This window comes from Rhea americana, unplaced genomic scaffold, assembly GCF_003343005.1.
Source record: "Rhea americana isolate MKP2758 unplaced genomic scaffold, rheAme1 scaffold_28, whole genome shotgun sequence".
NCBI lineage: Eukaryota > Metazoa > Chordata > Aves > Rheiformes > Rheidae > Rhea > Rhea americana.
Genome location: NW_028186401.1, coordinates 1232918 through 1257230, shown reverse-complemented (window position 1 = coordinate 1257230; position 24313 = coordinate 1232918). Strand labels below are relative to the sequence as shown.

General features: G+C 36.4%; 1 protein-coding gene across 9 annotated transcripts in view; it reads left to right on the top strand.

Annotated features, from left to right (window-relative positions):
- MEF2A (myocyte enhancer factor 2A) overlaps positions 1 to 24313 on the top strand; it is a 93932-nt gene that overhangs the window by 50972 nt on the left and 18647 nt on the right. For 4 of the 9 annotated variants that reach the window (XM_085308611.1, XM_085308610.1, XM_085308614.1 and 1 more), the window contains exons 4-6: positions 13374 to 13523; positions 16210 to 16429; positions 16622 to 16681. In XM_085308611.1, the coding sequence (XP_085164737.1) occupies positions 13374 to 13523; positions 16210 to 16429; positions 16622 to 16681 (430 nt within the window). Of the gene's footprint in view, positions 1 to 13176; positions 13309 to 13373; positions 13524 to 16209; positions 16430 to 16621; positions 16682 to 24313 lie in introns of all 9 variants that reach the window. The other 5 variants (XM_085308612.1, XM_085308615.1, XM_085308613.1 and 2 more) reach the window with 3 other exon arrangements.

Here is a 24313-nt window from a genome sequence, read left to right as displayed (position 1 = left end):
GTTTGAATAAATCATATTTTAATTTGCTTGTCTCCAAATAATCTAAAGCTATGCTTTCATTATGTCTGAACTAATATGTAAATTTAGTGTGAGAGGATTAACAAAGCTAGATTTCATTTACCTCTTGCATTAAACTGGTGTGTTTTAGCATAAATAACACAGAATTACTGTGTATTAATATTAGATTTCTTTAAGGTCTGTGACTGAAGCCATAAAAGGGGTATGAGTATTAACTATTACTATTTATGTGTTTACTGATTTTRTTCTGTTAGTATTACAATATGTGGYTTGGTTTATAAACTACTTAAGGATRACTGCATTGAAGTGAAATGGTAGTTTTAAAAAAATCTAGGTAAATGTCTTTCAGACTTTGGCAAATAATTTCAGGAAACTTAGAGGGGAAAAAAAAACAGGGAAAGGTTGAACCACTGGGCRGAAGAAAGAGCCAGCTGTCTTTATCTGGTAAAAATAAATTTCTGTGTTGCAGAAAGTGAGAGACTATATAGGGATTTCTAAATAAGTGAGGTGATACTGAATTCTATTTTAAACTTCACTATACTTTATTCTGAATCTTGTTGAATTCCAGATAGTCCCAAATGAAATGAACATTTTAATGTTTTGGTTCTAATTTAAGTTTCACAGGGTCTTATAAATAGATGTAATACTTGCCATAGAATAGAATCTGTTCTTTGTGTGTTTGTAGTATTTTGAGTATTTCTTGTTTCATATGAAAACTGTCCTTACTTTTGGTTTATGTTGCAAATGAGCTGACAGTAGTGCCTTACTTATTACACCCCTCCCTACAAATCTTCATTAAAATGTTAACTTCGAAATGTAAGGTTAAAATGTGCCAAGCATTCTAGACGATGATAAAATAAAAGTGTATTTTAAAGCAGAATAACTTAGACTATTCTGACAGATTCTTTAAGAATCCGCCTTGCATCTGGATTTCCTTGGCCTAAAGGTGTTTGTTGGAGTCATTTCTGCATCCTACCTCGTTTGTCCTCGCTTTTGAAAAGCAAATGGCTGCGAAGGCTCCATGTTTATATACAGAGGATGTGTTGCAAAAAAATAGTATCAGAGAAAGCATCTTTATCTCATAATCCACTGGATAACACATTACAAAGAATCAAAACTAATGAAAATAGCTATTTAAAAAAGTATATTTATTTTCCTTTTATTTCATATGTCTTCAGTTCTTGCTGAGTAACATGTACCTGTCATCTATTGGAAATAGTATCTGGTATTTCTGTTTAAATAGTTGCTGCAGGACAACTCTATAAAAACAGAGGTGTGTTCAGAAACTCTTCTGAAGAACAGCATTCTATAAATGTATCAYCTAAGTTTGTTAGGTTCTGAGACAGCTGATTGCTGTAGGCCTTGTGTTCACGACATACTGAGATCTGGTTATTACATTACTTTAGCAGGTGGTTCAAAGATGACCATAATTGACTGACCAAGGACTTGTGTTGCAGAGCACTTCCGCAAGCAACAATGCCTCTTAGCCGGAGACAAGAATAATAAAATACCAAATATTCTATTCTGAAATGGAGAGATTCTCTTCYGTTACAAACTTTTGTATTTGTTTCCCAGCTATGCAAGTGTGTTTTTTCTGCTAGAGCTCAGGCAACTTCTGTAATGTGTTTGAAGAATGTTTTTATTTTGGGAATTTGTAAGGCAGGTGCATGAAGTCTAGTTCCCACTCCCACTGCTCTGGAAGCCCATATCAAAGATCAAGTTCCTGGTTTAGCTGTTCTGGAAAACTTATGCAAGTGGGATTGAAAACTACCTCCAGAAAAATTGGTAACTGCTCGCTGCTCATTAACGCTGGAGTTCATGCAGGCAATCATACAAAGACATAATTATTTACTTGTATTAACAAGTTCTTCAAGCTGTGCTGGTCTCATGGATTCTGCAGTCCTCCCTTCTTTGTGTTGCTCCAAAATTCAGTCTTTGGAAATTCACTGTTGACAGTTAGGGAGTGCTTGTTTGTACTCTGCCATTTTCAGAATGGGGACTATGACATCTCTTAGTCAATAGAGTGACTTTGGATGAGCTGTGCACGCARAGAGTAGATCCCCAAACAGTGTAGCTCTTGGGACCACAGTAAGGTAGATGGCTGTTCTTTCTACAGATACTTGATTTCAGCAGTGAACTGTGTAACAGTTTGACTTTTGAGCTCATAGGTGTGAGGTGTGAATGTTTGATAGTGTCTTTTGCTGTCAATCCTGCCTACCTGCTAATGACTAACCAGCTTGTTGAAGGGACAGCAGAAGTGCCAACTTGGTTGCTGCTGTTTTAGCACAGACTATCAAAGAGGAGGGAGTGTGTCTTCTATAGGATGCTTTATTTTTAGTTTTCTGCTGCACCTTAGTGCTCAGAAAAGATACCCGAAAGAACTGTCTAAATACTCRATTTTTCATTGTTTGTCTGTCTTGTTGTCTTGTTTTGTCTACATGCTGTGTTTCTGATGAACAAGTTTCTAATACTTTGCTTTTGAATAATCTAGTGTTGGTCCTTAAACTGATGGTGTTTCTATGGAAGAGGGCTGGGGGAGTCTCTAGCCTCCAAGAGTTATTGATTTAGCTCTTCATAAAAACTCCCAATCACATAACTGACTCTCARGTGTGATGAGATGTTTTGGTTGTGTGATAGAGGTTGTGGTTTGTGCGTTGCTACTGTTCTGCTGGATTGTAGTGTGGTCTCTCTGGGCTGTAACCTTCTCAACACTGAACTAAACAGAGAACTCAGTCCTTTCACCTTTTTTTCTCAGTAAATGCTCTGTCTCCTGAGGTATTTATGGTGGTAGCTCTTATGATGCAGACCTGTGAATCTTCTAATAGGCCTTTATTAAGTGGTGTCATCTTTGTTCATCATAATGCTTGTAAATCAACACACACATATTAGGTAATGGGCTTTTTTGTGATTAACCTTCCTTTCCAGTGATAATTATGACATTTTGTTAATGTCATTATGAAAATGATATAATATTTAAYGTGGAAGCTTACATATATTTAACTTATAGCATGGAATAGACTATCAATTAAGTTAGTTAATTGGCAACAATATGGATACTAACATTTAATGATGTTTTACTGGAACTGTATTTGCTGGTTACCTCCATTTGGAGCTGAATGATTTTATTAAATTTATTGGGARTATCATGAATTAAGATTATTATTTTTCAGATTAGAACTTTTGTACATTGTCGTGCTAAAAGCTTTTAACTATAACAAATTGATGATATTTAAAACCATTCTCTTTTTTCATTAATTTACARTCCAAGGTTTTCAGAGTGTGGTGACTTGTTTAAAAGAAAAAAAAATCAAATATGTTATAACCAGTCTTTCTTCACTACTAACATGAAGTACACATGATAAGAACAGAGATTACTCAGAGTCTGGTGTCCCTGGTTTTTACAGAGTCTTCTTCCTTGTACTTCACCAGGTCTCACCTCTGATTCTCGGCTCCTTTTCAGGTTAGGTAAGGACAGTTTTCAAGGAGAGCTGCTTTGGGTTTTGAATAATTCACCCTAAGTGAATGTTATGCAAGGAAAAACATTAACAGTATTGCTTTGACACATAATTGAAAAGTTCAGTATTCCAAACATGAGTTGTGAAATACTTATTCATGTGTCTTAAAGTCCTGTATTCTGATTAATTCATTTTCTGAAAACAGAGCTATATCTGCATGCTACTCCATTTCTAGAGAAATTTGTTTCTTCTTATTCTATATATTTATTTCAGTTGGAACTTTCAACTAGCTTCTTTACGTTATTGTATTCACTTGCTTATTTTGGCATTGATTTTATGAATTGGAATAGATAATGCTTGTAGACACTGTTCAGAGTGCACACTCATATATACCTACTTATGTTTTTATTATCTAGTTGGTCACATTTTTAGGCCAAATAAAATGTCATTTTCATACTTATAATAAAGGTAATTGGAGCTTAATATGATATTAGTGTAGCCAGTTCCCAACATCTTAAGTATGAATGAGATTTTAGTAATAGTGTCAATCCTTASAATCTACTAATGGTTTTTATTGGGAATGGTTGCTGTTTATGGTTGTAATTATTGTTTTGATAATACTAAGATACATTGAGTACCAAAACTTTGAAATAGCTTATCTGATATCCTTTCTAGATTTACAGCCATATGGAGAAATTCAGGGCAGGAAATGCTTGAAGTAGCATTTTGCCGTTATTGCRTAGGCACGTAGACCATAAGAACCCTCTCCTCCTTTTTATTTTTCTCTCCTTTTTTTAATATCATTGAATTGTGATCAGAATTTGGAAAATAATGGTTTTTTAGCAAACTCTGAGTTCCAAGCAGTGTAGAAGATAGTATATTTGTTAACACACTTCATAATCTTTTAGAARTTCTTTATGTAGCTGGGTTGTTACACTTGGAAACCTTTCATGTTCCGTATGGCTTATCTGCAATGTACTGTTGAAAGGAAGCATTCAGTGTGTTGCTGCTATTGCTGATTTTAAATTTTAACCATCACAGGTATGTGGAAAAGTATGTATTAGGGGGGAACATATATGTACATATATATGTTGTTGCTTGAGTAAGGAAGTGGCTGTCACCTGGGCACTTTGACTGTTCCTACAGACAGAACTTTACGTAGCTTGTTCTTAGTTTGTTGCAGACTGCATTCGTTGGAAGGACTATAACATGTTTCATTTGTATGCTGTGGATTAGTTTCTGCTTCCTGGAGATGAACATAATCTACTTTAAAAGTCTTTTTCTTTTATTTTTAACAAAAAGACTGGAAAGACTGACTGAGACTGGCAGTTTAGTTCTCTTTAGTGGGGAAAATCTAATTGATGATACTTTCTCTAGAGCAGGTAAAATGAAAACCTGCTGAACTTTATATGATTTAATGATTACTAGTTTGAACAGAAAGTGAAAGGAAGACAAATACATTTGAGAGCTTGACTTGGCTTTCCACTGTGGAAACAGTGTTATCGTTACTAGGAGATTACTAACCATTTTAAGCCTTGACCTCAAGAAGTGCATTTAGGAACGAGCAATCCAGTTTCTGCTATGGGTCAGAAAGTGCATTGYAAAGTGCACAGTTTACCAAGGTGTTTCTCAAAAGTTCAAGTGAGAGTATGGYGCTTCCCTTCCTGTTCATCCTAGTTCAAAGCATTTTGTAATATTCTGGGGGCAAAAAGGGGAAGAGTGGATTTTACATTGTGTAAAATCTGCATTCTTTAGTAATTGTTTGTGATCTTCCATTTAGAATAAATAGAAGCAAAGATGCTTCAAGTTGGGACATCGTACAAAGCTTAACCTAACTCCATATCAAATCCTGCCTAGAACCTTTTGTACGTGTTTTTCTGTATGTATGAGAGTTTGAATCCTGAGTGCCATCTTTATCATATCTTGGAGGAATTTGACAGCTAGCTTTCATGTTTGGCAAGCTAAGGATACATGTTAAAATTTGCCAGATACTGGAAGTGCTCCAACACTTGAAATGAGACCCTGTCTTTTCTTAGAGTGGTATATAACAAGGACACCGATAAAATTTCAAGTCATGAACATTGTGAATTTGTAAATGATGAATACTTTTGTCTAAAATGGAACACTGCACAGTATTGCCTGGAGGGCTTTTTCTAGTATTTTATGGCCTGTWACTTTGCAGGCTTCTAATTTCTTGGTTTCTAAAACCCTGGAATAAGTAACTAATCCTAAAAATAACTTTTTTCYAACATAGTGTAATACTTGGCCAAGGAATATAGTCATGGAGGTGAACTTTATGTTAAATACTACCCTCAAAATTTTTGATGTCTGGATTTTTTTTTTTTTGGTATAAAGTCAATTATTTACCTCTAAAATATTTTTATTGATATAATACTGCTACTAATTGAGGACAAGCTAAAGTATGGAAAATACATTTTAAGTAATCTAAAAGTAGAATATGTCGAATGTTCAGGTTTTACTTAGTGTACATTATTTTGGTTGGTGAGCCAACTGAAAAGATCAGTGGGCATTGCTCTTTAAGAAGTTAAGCTCTCCAAGTAGCTTAGCTTCTGGAAATGTCTGTTGTGATCTAGTTTGACCCTTTATGCGTTCCCCAGAAATCTCAAAAGCTGGGTTCCACTCCGCCATATAGCTTTGCTGTGCTGTCAGTTTGGGGGTATTTGTGGCTATAATTAGAATGTGAAATTCTAACTGACAGCATAGCAAAATACAATTGAAAAAGTGTCTGGGGGTACTGAAAGGAATGGTATTAGAGCTGATCTTAAGTAGCCTTTTACCTCAAAGGAAAGGCAAACAGCTTCATGATGAAATTTGCAGATGGTTCAGTAGCTGAAGTTGTGAATGTTAATAGACCCTGAGGAAAATTTAGAAAAATCTGTAAACATTGCATAAAATAATCCAGTACACTTTACTACGGATAAAGAAAAGATGTTAAAGGATAATGAAATAATGTTGATGAGCTTCATACACAAAAACACTATGTTACTGAGTAGAGTTATGTTTTTCTGACTRTTCACTTTTGCATATGCTGTGCTGAAGATTAACTCATACTTTTATTTTAGACAGCTGCAAAATTCATGTATTCAGTAGAGCAAGGTCAAGCTCTGAGTTTGCGAAAACCATGTTATTTTRGGGGGAGGGGGAAAAACAAAAATGATGATACCTCTAAAGCCAAACTGACCAGCAGGAAGTTTAAAAACTATAAATAGCTTTCAGTGACTCAGATGCTTGAATGGTGCATATAATCATCTGTCCTATTATGTAAGGGGTGGTGAACAGTAGTATCCTTCAAGGTGATGGATGTGAAATTGTGAAAAAGTGCAGCCTGGTTTTATGTTCAACTCATTGGCAATAGTATGTAACAGAAAGCAAAATAATAAGCAATTGTCATGTTCTCAGCATMGTTCACACTATATGCAAAGTTTGTAGTGATGCATGTTGTTCCTCTCGCCAGCTGAAGCCTCCCTCCCCTGCAGGAAGGGAGCTGAACTGCATTGAAGGGAGTATGTCTTCATTTCCTTCCCCTGCCCTCCCCCCTTTTGTTTTCTGTCACTTAATGAAAACCGGGTAGGAATCTTGTGCTGTGACTGCTGTATTTGTCTTTGTTTTCCTGTATAAATACCTCAGAAAAAAGGTGGAGGGTTTGTTGTTTTCATGTGTTTGTTTTTATGTAGGATATGAGTCTGGGTTGGGCTGAGACAATGTAATGGTTTACTGCAGCCGGAGAGGACAAGCCATTCCCTTTGCGTACTTTGTATCTCCGGTGCTCAGCCCATCCACTGGTAAAACGGTTTATCCCTGCTACAGTAACTGAAAACAAATCCAACAAAAGTAAAAGAAATAAAGAATGGCGAGGGAAAACTTTTCTGTCCTTTTAGTTGGGGAGGATGGCTTAGTGCAGGATCAAGAAAGCACCAGACCTGGCTTAAGGGTAGAAGCTGGGATTGTGTAATTTCTGTGGCAGTAAACTATTACTGTCAATTAGTCTGTCAGACTGCACCCACAGAGATGTTTGAGCAGTTCCTCACACCTGATGCGATGATGCCTTTGGTGTGTAAGCAGCAGTGCATGTGCGGGAAGGAGGATTCTTGTGCGTGAAACAGCAAACGTTGTCGCTGGTGTTCCCCTAAGGTGTTGCACGAGCTGCAAGCCTGACCTAGCCCTCTAGTAGGAGTAGACCCACGTCACCAAGTAAATATGCGTGATTGATATAAACTACGCATTTGTCTCCTTGATTTGATTTGTTTGGGGTGTGTTTCTAAACAGTATRGGGAAGGAGCTTTAAGGCATATATCTCCATAGTTTTCTGCATAGCTGGAGTAAGACTCAGACTGATCTCAAACCATAGTATGGCTAAATAGCTCTCKGTTATCCTTGGTTGCCTATTTCAGGACTTACTTTTCTTTGTTCCTGAATGTTAATATGGAAGACATTACTGAATCTTTTTTTTTTCCTAGCCTAGCACCCTGGCTTTTGCGTTTTTTTGGTGTAAGGTTGCAACTTCATGATCTTTTTGCCTCAGTGATCTTGTTGGCATTCCTGTCACAGATGACATGGAGTGGTGCTCAGCCCTGTCCTTCCAGCACAGAAGCTGTGCAAGTGCTTGATGATCGTGTGTGTGGCTGAGGAGCCTTTGGAATGTGGTACAAGTGGCAGTACTGTATTTTCCCTGTCCACTCTTGCATGGAAGCTGTCTCCAGAGCATCAGGAAGCTGTTTRTTTGGTTATTGTTGTGATAACCATGGTGTATGTGTTTACTAGAGGAACAGTGATATTTGGAAATACTAGTGGAGCTTCTTCCATTACTTCAGACTTAAGGAATACTTACTCCTAGAGATTTGTAATCAYTTAGAAAGTGGTTACTCCTGTTTTATGCTTCTTCATGTTTTCCATGCTCTGACTGAAGCAGCAGAAACAGAACTAGCCACTATTTTTATCTGAGAAGTTAAGTGTTTTTTAAAGGGAATCATTTTTCAATCTTTGTTAAGTTTTGGAAATGTTTTTCCTCATGATTTGGGATGGAACACCAACAAAAATCCTGTTTGGCCAGCTTCAATAGTAAGTGCAAAAATAGAACTGTTAACATGATGCATAGTAGCACTGATAACAGCAGCCATTTCCTTTTTATGTAATATTACGAGACTACAAGAAACCCAACAGTGAAACTTAGTTTTGAATGGGCTGGCATGTTTCTGCACTTCATAGCCCTTCTAACATATGAGGGACTCCTCCTTTTGCCTTTTAAGGCAGAAAAAACATTTCCTGGCTTGGCAAATAATACAACCAAATTCTATATGGTTTTGCCAGCAAAGCTGGTCATAAGCCCAGATCACTAGTATCAGAAGTCTTGGTCTTTTAACCACACTTACTGAATTGGTGCACAAGACATGCTGATTGTGGTGTGTGAGGTTTTTTGTTTTGTTTTGCTTCAATATCAGAAAGATGTCATTTTAGACTCAGGTACAGACATGAGTGATGAGAAATCCTGGTTTCTGTAATATTACATAATTTATATGTCTCTCCACTAGCTATTTCATGGAGATGGTAGGGACTGTTGTCAGTTAACTCCTTTCCTGGTACCAGTAATCTGTGCTATTAGTCCGCAGTTTCTGTTTTCCAGTAATGCTGATGACCGGTGTAATGAGCCAGTGCAAGCTTGTGTGACAGAACTTGCATGCAGCAGGGCTGGGAGAACGGGACTTTGGAAAGGTCACGATCACATATCAGGCTGCAGAGATTTGATGGGCTCAAAGCTGCTGGATTCCGTGTTTCTCTGCCAGATTTTGTGGAGGGAGACTTAGGCTGAGATAATTACACTCGGATGGCTGCGTGGCATCTTTTCTTCCTCATGGATCACATCATAAATAGCTCTTTTGTACCTTGATAACATGGATATTGAAAAGTACAAGTTTCAGTGAAATTTGGATTAATTTGTATAAAGAAACTGATTTTCTGTACATTTAGCAAGAAGCATTCCTCATTAGTTTGATAGACATAGTAAGCAGTGGTTCTATTCCTTATGTGCTTCTTTCAGAGGAATAACTAAGCTAAACTAATGAAATATGGTGCAACGTAGAAGTACTTTGCATACAATAAAATGTGGAGAGAAGTTAAGGAAAATATTGAGGCTTTTGTACAACCTTTCATGGCTAGTCCAATCATTCTCATGCAATGTTTTCTAAGCTCTGCCATTCCAGATGATCAATATAAAACTAAGTTATAGTACTTGCATATTTCAGTTTTACACAGTGAAACAAAACTAGTTTAGCACTTTGGGGCCATTCTGTGATTATCACAACTCTGGAACATTTGTGTAATGACTTTTTTTTTTTCCCCAGCACAATTACGTTGTTTTGTTTGCTTGATCCTTTTTGAAAAGACTTCTTACCTGCCTCGTTTCCTCTTAAACGCTTGCGAAGCATTATTTTTTTGATACAAATGAATATTTTTCTCTCATCAGTTAGTTAATCCAGTCTAATCTCAAAACTGTTACTAAAGGCCCAATATAATGCATTGGCARGCAAGTCCTGGAACAAATTTCAGTAATTTTGGACAAGTATTTAAAGGTGGTGGAAAGTAATACAGATTAACTCTGTGCATTCCCTTAAATGATCTGGATTATAGGACTTAACACCAGAAGGTAAGAGCATTAAGCATCTCGTCACAAACCTTGAAATTACAACTTCTTTTTCCCTCTTGTGATAGTTTAAAAAAAGTAGCCTCAACTGCAAAAACTGTTCTCTCACCTTTTRCTCTAAGCAAGCTTGCATGCAGCTGTACAGAAATATAATGTCTTTGTGCTACAGAAATATTATTAGTGTCTCTAGTTCCTTCCCTCCCCCGCCTTAATTTACATTATCTTCCGAGTTCCTAAAGTTTCACTCTTCATGATAATATCTTGGAAAAAAATTAAGGAGCCAGAGTTATTTACGTTCATTGAAGAAATAACAAGTTTTAGCTGTAGAGACTATCAAGGGTGGAGTTGGCGCCTGTTTATGGAATTTGGCTTTCCTGCCTGCCCGCAGCCTGATTCCCAGTAGTCCCGGCCTTCCTTGTTTTTTCACTGAGCAGCAGCCCGTTATCGTGACTGACTTTGTAGGCTGTGAGAAAACCGAGGCTGGCCTGGCTCTCATAGGCTTCGCCTGGCCTTGTCAACAGATTACAGCATTCCACTTGTTCCTGCGAGCCACGGCACGGCAGTGGTTTACTATTATGCTCCTGGGCAGTGATAAAGTAGGCAGTCTTTTTATGGTCAGGTCCTCCAAGTGACAGTTCGTGTTTTAGTGATAAGGAGACAGAGCTTTGGCTATCAAACCCAGACTTACTATCTGTAGCAGTGAACCGTGGCTTAAGTCCTTCCACAATGACAGGAACCCCATCTGGAGTGAAGCTTTCCAGAATCTTAAGCGGGAGATACTGAGGCATTTTCCTTCCTCAGGAGTCAAGGCAGAGTTAACCCCATTGTTATCGGAATAAAAATAACTGATCGCCCAGAGGAAGGATGCGTTTTTATATTTAACTGTGAATCTATTGCTTATATTAAAACTTGGACTATAATATTCAGACAGATCAGTGATTTTGGCAGGATTACACTTGCAAGTTTTCAGTTGATTTTTGGAATATTGAAGGAGACGCTAATGAAGCTCCCACGTTGCAACACTTAAAATTGCTCTGACATTTTAAACGAAGAATGTGGGGTCTAGACAGAAGGCCTTCTGTGTATCTGCTGTATGTTTCTTGCAAGATCTTTTTTTATAATATATAATCAGAGCTCCTAAAGTTGTCTTGGGCACCGCGTACGCCTGCTGATGCCGAACACCGCGTAGAGACGCACCGTTATTTTGACTCTCTTTCCAGCGTGCCGCGACGCGCAGGGCTTAAGTGTAATCCAGATTACACAGCGTTAACGTTTTCCCCACCGATAGCAAAGCGGAGAAGCCTGGCAGCCCGGACTCGCGAAGAAGGGCCGGGAGGGAGAGCAGCCCGCGACCTTCAGAGCCCGAGCAGCAGGCCCTTGTATGGCCAAGTCCATCCCRGTGCCCAGCTGATTGGCTCGCCGGGGCGGTCGCCGCTGCGACAGGTGCTGGAGGGGGCTCCACCTGCTCTCCCCATATGCTGACCCAGGGCTTGCGTTTTTGTGGGGGTTCCAGGGAGCGTGAGGCATACGCAGAGCAAGCCAAGTAACTCGAGAGGGAATTATAGCTTCTGGTGACCTGTGATATTCAAGAATTTCAGCCTGCATAATTGAAATGTAGAGTGCTGCTTGAAAACTGAAGTAAAAATAGGCAGTATTTTGCGTATATATGTTAAAAGTAAGTAAGGTTTTGTGTACTTTTTGTTAGACTAGAAGTCAGAACATAGCACTTAAGGGAAAACAAAGCTGATGAATATATTCATAGTCTAAATTAAGACTTAGATTTATTGACCTTATTTATTTACTTATCAGAATTTCAGTGTGTTATGGAACCATACACTTGCAAGCTTGTACAAGAGAGTTTGAGTGTGTGGTTTCTTTATGCTTCCCAGAATATCAGCTTGTGGATTTCAAATCTGTAAGGGTTTTTTAAAATGGATAGAATATAGATAGCTTGTCAGCAGGAAAAAAGCCCCCATGACCTTCCTCCCCCCCCCCCACTGCCTTTCTAGGTTCCATTGCTGTCTGATATGAAGCTAACATTTACCTTTTTAATAATTTTATTGCTATCTTTTTGAAACATTTCTTTAAACACTTAAGATTTTTCTATAGGTGGCATTTCCAAATTTTGTTTTATTCTAAATGAAAACTTGCAAAGTGAGATTTCTAAATGTGTAAGATGGTGAAAAAGAAAGACACCAAGGAGTACAAATATATCATTCAGTGTATTGAGTCATGAGACCTCCAGATTTACTTTCTTTGTTTCAGTAACTAATTTGTAATGCCGAGATGTAGACAGTTTTTTTTCTGGGATGTTGATGTGTGCGCTTCATCAGAAAACAGGAAGTGTCCCAACAAAGCAGTTACTTCAAGTAAAATTAAAAAAACACTGAAATAGTTTATATTTGGCAAACCAAGTCATTTTAGAGAGAGATTATGTCATTTCTTTTTATAGGTTTATGCAATTCTTGTTATTACCTACAATAATGGAAGTGCAGGAAAATCCTGCCTTTGTAAACTTGTGAGACCAAGCATTATATGTATTAATATATAGCAATTGTTAAATGCCCTTGGAAACTGTAGCCACTGTTTCTCAAAATTTATTTATATGCTCTTTAGGATATAAAGATTAGGATACTAATATCAGTTTTATTAATAAAGATCCAGTAAATGGAGAGATGTCTTTTCTATTACCAGCAGTGGCATTAACTCCTTTGCTATAGGTTTGAATATTCTTTGTTTGTCAGGCAACTTAATTCCATCAACCGGTGTCTAAAAAACGATTTTGAATGGAATTCTGAAGGGTTGAAATGGTTATGGATTAAAGTTACCAGTGAGGTGGCACCTGGGAGAGGCTGTGCCTCTGAATCAACTATTTCTGTTGGTGCACTTGGCAGCTGTTTTGAAAAACTAAGCTTGTCTATTGAAAAGTGAGTTCTGTCTGTGAAAGTTTCATGTAGATTCAGTGGCTCTAAATGATTCGATAGTATACAAAACATCTTGGCAAGTTAGGATGATTTGTATGTGAATTTTCCAATTGTATTTCAGACCTTAAGAAAGAAAGGCCTTAATGGTTGTGAGAGCCCTGATGCTGACGATTACTTTGAGCACAGTCCACTATCGGAGGACAGATTCAGCAAACTAAATGAAGATAGTGATTTTATTTTCAAGCGAGGCCCTGTAAGTACTTCTATTTTATCTCTACTTTTTATTTGTTGATCCTTTTTATTAACTTCATTATTTAGGCTCTGAACAAGAAGGAACACAGAGGGTGCGACAGCCCGGACCCTGACACTTCATATGTGCTCACACCACATACAGAAGAAAAATATAAAAAAATTAATGAAGAGTTTGATAATATGATGCGGAATCATAAAATCGCAGTGAGTACTAAAGTATGGTTTGTGCTTTAATTATGTGCATGAGAATTTTCACAGTGTGTACTTATCACTGTATACCACAGTAAAGATAAGAGAGTGTAATGGTTTAAGAAGGCAATACATATTTTTATGGAAAAAAAGATAAGATGCATACTTGATTTTATGGGAAAAAAAGATAAGATGCATACTTGATTTTGTTAAAATACTTTTTATCTTAAAGAATAAGAAAAAAGTTGTATCTCTAGCTTCTCCAGCTTCTCCTTTGTGCTCAAAGATTCTTTGCACCTCATGTAATACTTCTGAATTTCAGCATTGTAGCCTCATTGCCTGATCCTGCCTAAAATATTTTTGTAGGGATAGATTCTATTTTAGGATTTAACTTGTATTTTGAAGTGATAGTTTGTGTACATCTTGTAACTACTTATCTGTCTGATCAAGATTTTACAAAATGTTGCAAAAGGGAAAATAGAATTGGAGTAAGTTTGTCATCAGATCAGTGGTATCTGTTATGCTGAGGAGTGGATTGGTGTCTGAGGCAAAAGGAAGAAGGTTTGGTGGAGAAGGACTCTTGGAAGAGAACTATTGGGTTCTAGAACCCAGGAAGTTTGGGATAATAGGAGTTTAAATTTTGCTCCCCCCCCCAGGTGTGCTTGATGAGATTAATTTTCATCTACAAAAACTAAGTAGTACTGAATAATGCAGGGAAGGTATTTTGGAATAAAAATGGGAGGGCACATCTGCTTGCTTGCTTTCTTTCTTTCTTTCTTTCTTTTTTTTCTTTTTTTTTTTTTTTTTAAGATCACCAATCTTGTAGTAATTAGAAAAAAATGGACTAGGATAGGTTAATCTGCATAAACCCTGAAGTAATTGGACAGCATGCCCCCAAATGACTCCTTGATATTGGAAATAGCTCTACTGTTCAGAGCAGTAGGACCTTCTCCAGGGAATTACCAGCCAACTGACAATCCTGACACCGAGCATCAGTTCTTTCAGCAAGTTCTTTATACTTGAATGAAACCAGTATCTTTTGTTCCTACTTTGTTTTAAAGCTTCTGATATCCAACATTTCTATGTCAAGTCATCTTCAGGCTTCATCTCTCAGTATGATGCATCTAAATTCTTTCTCTYGCTTTTCTGTTGTCTCTATGGACACCCTAAATTTGCTATGTGGAAATTACTGCAAATAAGAATGGAGCATTATTTTGTTTTAGTTCTATAGTTTCATTTTTATAGTTTAAATTGTACCTGTTGCAGATCTGTTTCCAGTACTTCGGGGTATTGTGTAAGATGTTTCTTTTGCTCTGGTAGTCTCACTACTGTCAAAGGATAGGAATGAGACAGAGCATGAAGAAGTCAGTCATAACCAAATGAGTACCATAGATGGGAAGGCAGACTTTATTGTAAGGCAGGGCATGGGGAAAACTGTCATTTGAGAGTTGTATAGTGAGAAATCTATCAAGAAATGTCCCAACTGCTAGATTCTAGACATTGTTTTAAGCATACTTCTGATATTTCAAGTTTAGTTCGAGTTACTTGACAGCATGTTGTTTAAAAATGACTATTACATTTGTAGATGGTGAACAGTTTCTTGAAGTAGTTTTTCTGTGAAGACAAATATCAATACAACGTGCAATTGCTTAGATACTGTAAATGATTTGTTAATTTTGTCACTGTACCACACTACTTTTGCTTATGTGTATGCCAAAAAAATCAATAATTATTATTAGGATTACTTTAATATGGACACTTGTTAATTTTGTTAATGAACTCTACCAAATTTTTAACCTTAAATTGTGCCTATCATGGTTTTGTTTTCAGTAACTGAGTGTTGTGAAAAAAAATAGTTCCTTTTGTTTCAGAGCTCACCACTGTCAAAGGATAGGAATGAGACAAAGGCCAAAGAAGTTAGTCATAGCCAAATGAGTACCATAGATGGGCAGGCATCTAAGCTTTTGATTCAGTAACAAACATATATATTTCAGAAAAATAGCGACCTTTTCAATAATGGTGTAAAAATTATAATTAAAAAAAAATGAAATTTGCAGAAAAGAAAAATGTAGTCGTTATCTGACTGGGACGTTGTGTAAATAAAGCTCAAAATAATGACAATTGAAATGGTTAAATTCAAGTTACTGAAGCTAATGAATTTCTAAAGATGTTTTCTCTTCTAGACTGTAGAAAAAGAAAAGATTTTAGAGAATAGTAGTTATATTTTAGTCTGACAAGATTATTAAAAGAAAATGCTGTTACTAACTTTTCCTTTTTTGTCTTATAACTGTTTGTTTTATAATGTGCATGTTTATGCTTATGTTTTGAAGATGCAATGGTGAAATTGATATGTAAACATGTTTAGTTTGTAATCTGAATTAACTGATAAATTTGTATTTCTGAGTTAGCAAATTAATATGAAYATTTTCAGTTTTTTGTGTGCAAACTGTCTCAGTATTTTAGAAGTTTACAAGTAATTTTTCTGAAATTGTATGCTTATAAAGTATAGTATTTCACAACACCAGGCTATACAACAAATGGATATTTTATAATTGTATACCTAGTGAAATAGAGTTTCAAAACTAACATAATTAACTCTTATTTTTATCTGAGTAAATCTTGGCAAAATGTATTTTTGTAATGTATTATTTCTCTAACTATGATTAATGCTAATACTGCTGTCTTATGTGTGTTTTTGCCTCCTTTCCTCCAGCCTGGCTTGCCTGCACAGAACTTCTCCATGTCGGTTACAGTTCCAGTGTCCAATCCCAACACTTTAACCTACAGTAACCCAGGAAGTTCCCTTGTATCCCCATCACTGGCTGCCAGTTCATCGTTAACGGACACGACCATGCTCTCCCCACCTCAGACCACGCTGCATCGGAACGTATCGCCTGGGGCCCCTCAGAGACCACCGAGCACTGGCAGTGCAGGTAGGGTTTCAGCACTATTATGCTCCCTGTCTTTACGTTCTTTTTGTGCTTTTTACACTTTATGCCTTTTTTTTTTTTTAAGAAACTTTTAGTGATGTTGTGGTTCTTTTTTTAATGCACAAAGTTTTGAAATATGAAGTTTAATTTTAATGAAAATTATTTAGTTTAATCATCTGACTTTTCAATTGTTAGGTGGAATGCTGGGGACAACTGACCTCACAGTGCCAAATGGAGCTGGTACCAGTCCAGTTGGTAAGTGCAGTATCATGTGTTCGTTGAACAGTAGTTTTACTTTTATACCTCGTAGAATTGTCTAAAATTGACAAAAAAGACTTACAGGAGAAAAAAGTAATAATGTTTTGGGTCTCTTTTTTTGTTGTTTTTAGTTGCCTTTTATTGAATCTTGTAAACCGTTATCAGATATTTTACTTCTACCGTGCTTGCTTCACTTTAATATTTGTGTTTTTACTGTTACGGCTTTCAGTAACTTCCTGCCTTTGAGATTGTTTCTCTACAAATGATACTACAATTCTCTAGAGAGACATTATGCTCAAATTTATTAATTTGTATAAAATTCACTGCACTTACTTAATCATTACACTAAAGACAACTGAGTTGTGTTCTCACACGTTTTCTCTCTTAGAGACCTTGCAAAAATAAAACTCACAGTATTTCTTTGGCCTTTGGGATTTTCAGTAAGCAGATAATGATAAAATTTTTCATTTAAATAATATTTTCTCATCTAAACAAAATTTATTACTCTAAGAGAGAGGAGGCAGCYCGTTCAGTTTTATCATGTTACAGAAAGACAAAATGACATGATCAACCCACATCCTTCATACTCCTTTCCTCTCTTGAGATGTCTTGGTAAGGGAGGATCAGTTTTGGAAATGCACATAACTCTCCTCAGAATACGTTTGTAGCAAGGAGTTAAGAGAAACAATTGTTGACCTTTGGTATTTGCTCACRTAATGTGGCAACTGGGAGAAAGCTCTTTTGCAGATAAACTCAAATTTGATTGAGTTTATGAATAAAAAATGCTGTAACTAGGAACCTCAAAGCATAGGTTTGACTCTCCAGTCTATATCCACTCTGGTTATGCGCAGCAAAGATGATGAATGTTAATGTGTGGCTTGTATTAGGTAAGCGAAATTTTAAATGGAAGAAACCTCCTCATTGGAGGTGGAGGGAAAAAACCCAGAGGACTATATTTAGAAACTCTGGAGGTCATACATGGATTTCTGTAGTATTTCAAAAGTCAGATTATGTAAGTTTATTATCAGACAGTTTCAGGCGTTTTTAAAATCAAGTGGTAGTAACAGAAACCTCAGGTTTAAGATTTCTTCTATTAATAAGCAAAGAAAATAGTTGTTTACAGCACTTGCTCATATATTATTTCTTGAGTGCTATAGAATATTGACCTATAAAAATACCCAGTTACAGCAGTTTGGTGAACATATTTAATGAGAAAATGTTCTCCTACTTGAATTTATTAGTAGTTTATATGAAAAGTCAAAATTCATTTCTTATCTTTTACTTTCCAGAACATCATACCCAAAATGTTATACTCGTACCCACTCATTTCTAGAAAGATTTGCATTCAAATAACAGTTGTGGCTGCATAAGGACAGTGTGGAAGATTTGGAAGTAGTACCTCTTGCAAAACTCACATTCCTAGATAACACCAGAATGCTAAGCCCCAGAATACATTACGTTGTCAGAACTTCACTTTCTTCTAGAATATGGCAGGACTTCTTTTAAATAACGTCAGGTACATGGTAGACTTCTCAACTGCAACCAAACAATATCAAGAAAACATACATAACCAAACTGAATAAATCTGCAAACTTGTCACTTCAAGCTTGGCTGCTACCACTGAAGCCTATATATCAAGTTGTTAATGTCGGCAGATAACAATGTTAATTGGGACATTTATTATGGAATTTAATCAAAATTTATTTTCTTTTTATTAGCTGCCACTCTTTTCTTTTAAACTTCTCGAGAATGGTGAATTCTCGTGTGGATATAGTTTTGAAATATCATGTGTTTCTTTTTCAGCTCTCAATTTATAGGAGAGGTGTCAAAGATAAAGATGGAATACTTGCAATCTAGAGGTATAAATACATGTATTCACAGATATTTTGCTTTATACAAAGGAAAAACCCAAATCTTACTCCCAATTATAAAGTTTTGAGCATTTGAGATTTTGTTTCCTTTTCATTAAAAGACATGCCTTTACCTCTAAGGAAAAAATTAGTAAGGTTGTATTACATAGTTGGGACATAATACAAACAAAGATGCTGCAGAAAATGGCTCATGTTTAGTTCATATGTTTTTCCTACATCATATGTAAGTTGATTGGAATTGATAGGATTTGCTTTAATACTCAATCTACCAACTTAACGTTATTCTGTTGAAAATAACCTTTTCTAATGAGTAGAAGTATTTGTTCATTGTGGCAAAGATTGAATGGTGGCTTTTAATGGCAATTCTATACATYAGCAATCATTTTATAAAAACTCAGAGCTTTTGTCGCTTAGAGCTGTTATAACTCCAAAAAAGTGTTTTTATTTTATAATATTTTTTCAAAGTTTAACCCATCATGTAAAAGCATCCACCAAATGTTTTTCATTTGGCCAGTGTATCAGTTTTGAAAGGAAAAAAATGTCCTGCGTTACAACTTGCAACCTAATTCACTTTTTCTATTAACTAAATTAGATGTTTTGGAGCTACAATTTTTCTCTTGCTGTTGCCCACAGTCAGTGTTAAACCCTACTTAATTTACAGTTGACAACTAATATGCTTCAGGAATCTCACCTCCCCAGGATGTGTATAATTTGCTATTTGTTATCAACATCACCAGGCTTTGAATACAAGCTATATGTCTACGTTATTTCTTTCAAAAGGCTATAGTTAGTCAAAGTATGGCTTCACTTGCTCAGAATACCCAAGTATGAGGGAGGGCTTCTGTGACCTTGAAAGAGAAGGATGCTGAATGAAACAGTAATTTTCAAATGTGTTGTGAGGTGGTCTGCTTTATTGTGTTCCAGTAAATTTGTTACTACACCTTGAGTTTTCCCAGAGGTTTCCAGTGAAGGGTCGTGTCAGTGAAATTGTCCCATCCTCAGGGACTCTGGGAATTGGAACTCCCCCGTCCCCTCCCTGTGTCAGAAGATAAAAGAAACTTTCAGCCTGGTCTTTCACGAGTCTTCTACGTCGTGTGCCTAACATGCTACAATCCTTAAAAATAGGACACCAGAGGGCTTCAATTAAAAAAATAAAAAATAAAAAACCAAAAACAAAACAAAACAATACTTTCTGTATGTATCTTTCCATTTGTGTTGTTTCACTTATTAACCTGGCCCAATGAGAAGTGTCCCACTAACTCTGAAAAACCTAGCTGTTTCAGGAATTTTGCTTGAAAGTGGAGTGATGCTGTCTGACTCTTGCTTAAGCAACAGACTTTCCTCTTCCTGTGCTGCCCCTATCCCCACCAAACCCTAAACTCATCAGTCTGTCATCTGCATCAGATAAACAGCCTAGCACCAGTGTTGCAAGGGAATATCTTAGGAAAGCAGCTGCAATCCTGGAGCATGTACCTACTTATGGTTGTGAATTACTGGTGGTATTTCTAGCCTGCTATACTTCATTGGGACAGGTTAGTAACTGCCACAGATAGTCTTACACAAGATAGAGCTTCTCACTTCCTGGCTTGTACTGTGAGGGGTTTGTCCTAAGAATATATGTTTGAGTGACGTTAAATGCAGTGGACAAAGGTTCTTGTTCTGTAATCTCAGTAGTTGTTGGCATATCATTCCTCCTTACTCTGATCTTCATGGTTACCCAGGTAAATACAACAGTCAGTGTTTCACTCTTCTCTAAGGAAGAAGTTGAAGGATCCCTGAAGAAATCTGAGAGCAGTCTGTTTACATATCCAGTCTACAGCTTCCAATTTCTTCTTGAGGAAAAGACCTACTGAAAGTGGACTACAGACCGGCTGGTTGGCAGAGTGCAGGCTGAACCCTTCTCCCTTTGATAGACATAAACCCATTTGTTAGCAGATAACAGATCATGATGGATGGATCAAATTTTGATCAGAGAGTAGATCAGCTCACAGGAAACAACTCACTGAAATTGGCTTGGAAAATACTCTGGTAGTAGGGTTTTTTTGTTTGTTTGGTTGGTTGGTTTTTTTTTAGCAAGACTTCTTGGACGCCACAGGTCCACATGAGGTCATTTCAACCCATGAAGTACTCTTAAATTTTTGTTGAAATCTCACATACTGTTATGTGTRTTCATTATCTTTCCAAAACTTCTGGTTTACAAGAAGATACAAGACAATTCTGGCTGGAATTTGCCACATGCATAGCAAACTGTCTGCCAGCTGGATGAAAGTTTTGCAGCATATCTGTTTGTGTGAAGTCTCAACGTTTAGATGTCAGTTTGGCCTGATACTGCACTACGTGTTCTCAGAAATTCTAATAACTGTTAATGTATCAGTTCTCTCCTTCCTTCTTTACATTGGCTTCCTTTACATTGACTTTGCCTAGATAGTGTAGGAAGCAACAAATTCAGCAAGTAATATCTGATTTCATTAACTACAAACAGTTTAGTTGACAAATGACCTAAAAAGCATCTAATTGTCACTGTTAAATTTTCTCATAGAGTAGATTAACATTTAGATATAAAAGCAGTATGCTTTTATTTTAAACTTGCTGCTGTTCTGAATAGTAATCCTAATCCTGTAGAAGGCCTACTTAAATTCCAAATATTCTTGAATATTGTATCTCATCCTTACATATAGCTTCAGACAAAAAAAAAAAAAAAAAATCCAGCAACCTGAAAAATGAGTCCTTTTAAATTTAGTTTCATAGCATAAGTAAGTGTTCCCTTGAGTTTCAAAGTCATGTGTGTTTGTCCTTTTTTGATATCTAAAATATTGCCTTAAAAGTATCAATCTTGAATGGTTATCTGGCTTCAAAATCTTACACTATTGTGTTACTTTAGTTCTAATCACAGCATTATCAAAAGTATTGATGTTTAAAAGTCAGTGAAAATAAATTTCAGCTTTTCTGAGAAGTTTTCAGAACTAGTGGAGAAAGGCTTTCTGAAGTGATGCTAGAATCAGCAGTACTTTCTGTTGTGCAGAGCTGAAAACTCTAACTGCAAGTTACTTAATTTCCATTCAGAGGTATTGTCCCCCTAAAACTGCAACTATAATAATTAAGGCATATAGAAATGCTATTGTCGTATTTACTTGTAATACTTTTTTTTCCCAAGGTCCTACATGTGAATGTTTTTCTTAATGAGACTATATTTTGTTTTCTGTGCATCTACTGAAATGTTGGGCAGAAATTGAAGCACAGGAAGTTCCRCCTGACCGTGAGGGGGAATTTCTTCACTGTGAGAGTGACGGAGCACTGGACCAGGTTGCCCAGAGAGGTTGTGGAGTCTCCTTCTCTGGAGATAGTCAAGGCCTGCCTGGATGCAACCCTGTCTAACATGCTCTAGGTGACCCTGTTTGAGCAGGGAGGTTGGACTAGATGATCTCCAGAGGTCCCTTCCAATGTTACCGATTCTATGATTCTATGTCGTCTTGCTAAACACCATTTTCAGTTTACTTTGAAATTTCTAGATAACTTTTGTCAAATTATGTGAAGTTACTTGGATAAATATTTCTATACTACAATTCTCATGTTTGCTTAATCTTGTATTACTTATTTGGTTGCTCATGATTATTTTCTAAAACTATGTACAACCATTCAATTTCTCTGAAGTTGAAGCACAAAAAAGATTAATGGTATCAATGACACCTAATATATTCCTCGAGTTGTAATAAGAACATGGAGTACTTTCCGTCCATGTGTGTTCATTTTTTCAGGTGATGTGATTTATATAGTGAAGTATGAGTCTGACATACAATTGAATGCTGCATCTTGGACTGCAGGACAATAAATGAGATTAAGTGATAGAACTTTCTGAAGGCATTAGTATACAGTTGTTAAAGGGCAGGTTTTATTATGTATTTTCAGAGAAGAAGCTACTTCAATGTTAAGTCCAGTTTTTCACCAAACAAGAAGTGGGCTAATCGGCATTGGCAATGCTTGTTACAATAGAATCTCATTAAATTATAATTTTCATCTTTGTTTAAAATTACTCCTATAATTGAGGGCTTTTATCATCTGCATTGGTCTCTGTTTATCAAATAAGTATTTTGAAAATGCTTGTGTAGTCTGTCTTAAAGCATTACAGTTTAATAAAACTGTTATGGAAGTAAAACCAAGTAGGTTTAATTTATGCTTACGTAGGATTTTCTATCCTGTTTCCATTTTTCAATTTGATAGCATTTTTAAACGTAAAAATAACTGTATTTGAGGAAGATGTAGTGAGTGGGATAGAAACAACTTCCATATTATACAAAATAGTGAGTGGAATTTATGGGGTTATTAAAGCTTCAGTTTGGCAACCTGCCATGCAGTTGCATCATCCTGTAATCATTATCTGTTTCTGGCTCATGACCTTACTCTACGAAATACTGTGCTTTTAGTTGTCCTTTTAGTCTTTACTTGTAATTTGATTTTTCTTATTGCATCTTTAACAGCAAAAAAATACTTTGAATTTCATATAAAAAACTAATATTCTGCAGTCTTTTTGCAGCCCTAGCATATGAGTAACAGATGCAGGTACCTCAGTGTGTGTTACAAAGAGCAAGCACAGAACATCAAAGGGCTGCTGTTTTATTAGATTAATACCCCTAGTATTGCACATAATAYGACACTCTTGCTTTTCTCATCCTCAACGCTTTTTCTAAACACTCGTATTTTGTTCTAAAAGAATGCTTAGCCTTTTGGTGGAGTAAATGCTTCGACTCTGGCTGTGCTGCTGCTGAATGATACTGTGCAGAGAAGGCAATGGCAAGAAGTTTGTTGTTTTTGACAGCACCATTAAGAGCATGAAATGTTTCTGAAGGACTGGCAGAGCCTTGAAATAAGGGCTACAGGAAATGACTGTACTGGGTGTGGAAACAAGGCACTATCCAGATTTAACACATGAGCTACCAAAATGCTTGAAAACAGACGGCAGGAAATGGCATCATAGGATAGATGAAAGTACTGTACAGAAGTCGATTGTTTATAAAAAGTGGTGGTGTTCTGAAATTCCCAAAACCACAGCATTGCTATRTGGTAATGTTGGCAGCCTATGGAGTAATAAAATGTATTTACTATTTCAGCAAAGACTTTTTTTTTTAATAAAGAGGTCTTTAAAAGCACTAGTAATTTTGATAAAAAGAAATAATGTGACAATTTTTAGCATGTAGTTGCATCAAATTTATGCTATTTTCAACTAATTTTTACTGCCTCACGTGTGTTCCTAGATCCACTTAATTCATACTTTCTAATATTCCTTGTGTGACATTTGCCTTGTAATCTGGTGCTTCATAGGCTGTTTGTAACTAATGTTAATGCAGCCTGGTGGTGGCTTGGTTTTAAAACATTAATGTTGTAATTACTCTATCACATACTCTACATATTTCATTTCATTTTTTATTATTATTTTTTTTTTTGCTTTCTTCTCATGTCCTAACCAAATAACGCAACTCGGACACTTGCAGAAGTAATTTACAAATAAACTAAGTCTGGTATGGGTTCAGCTTTTTTTATTGCTTTTGTTTTGTGTTTTCCTGGAGCTCATGCACATCTCAACGCAACCAATAACAATTGATGAAAAGTTATCGGGTTTCTCCAAGCAAGCAAGAGTCTGTGCACCTCTAGCTTGTATTCTCAACTTCGAGCAATGTTTCCGGCCCCTTTAACTAAATATAATCGGCAACCTCAAGGCATCCCAATGAATTATGCTGTTAAATTGAAATATGATGTTAAATTG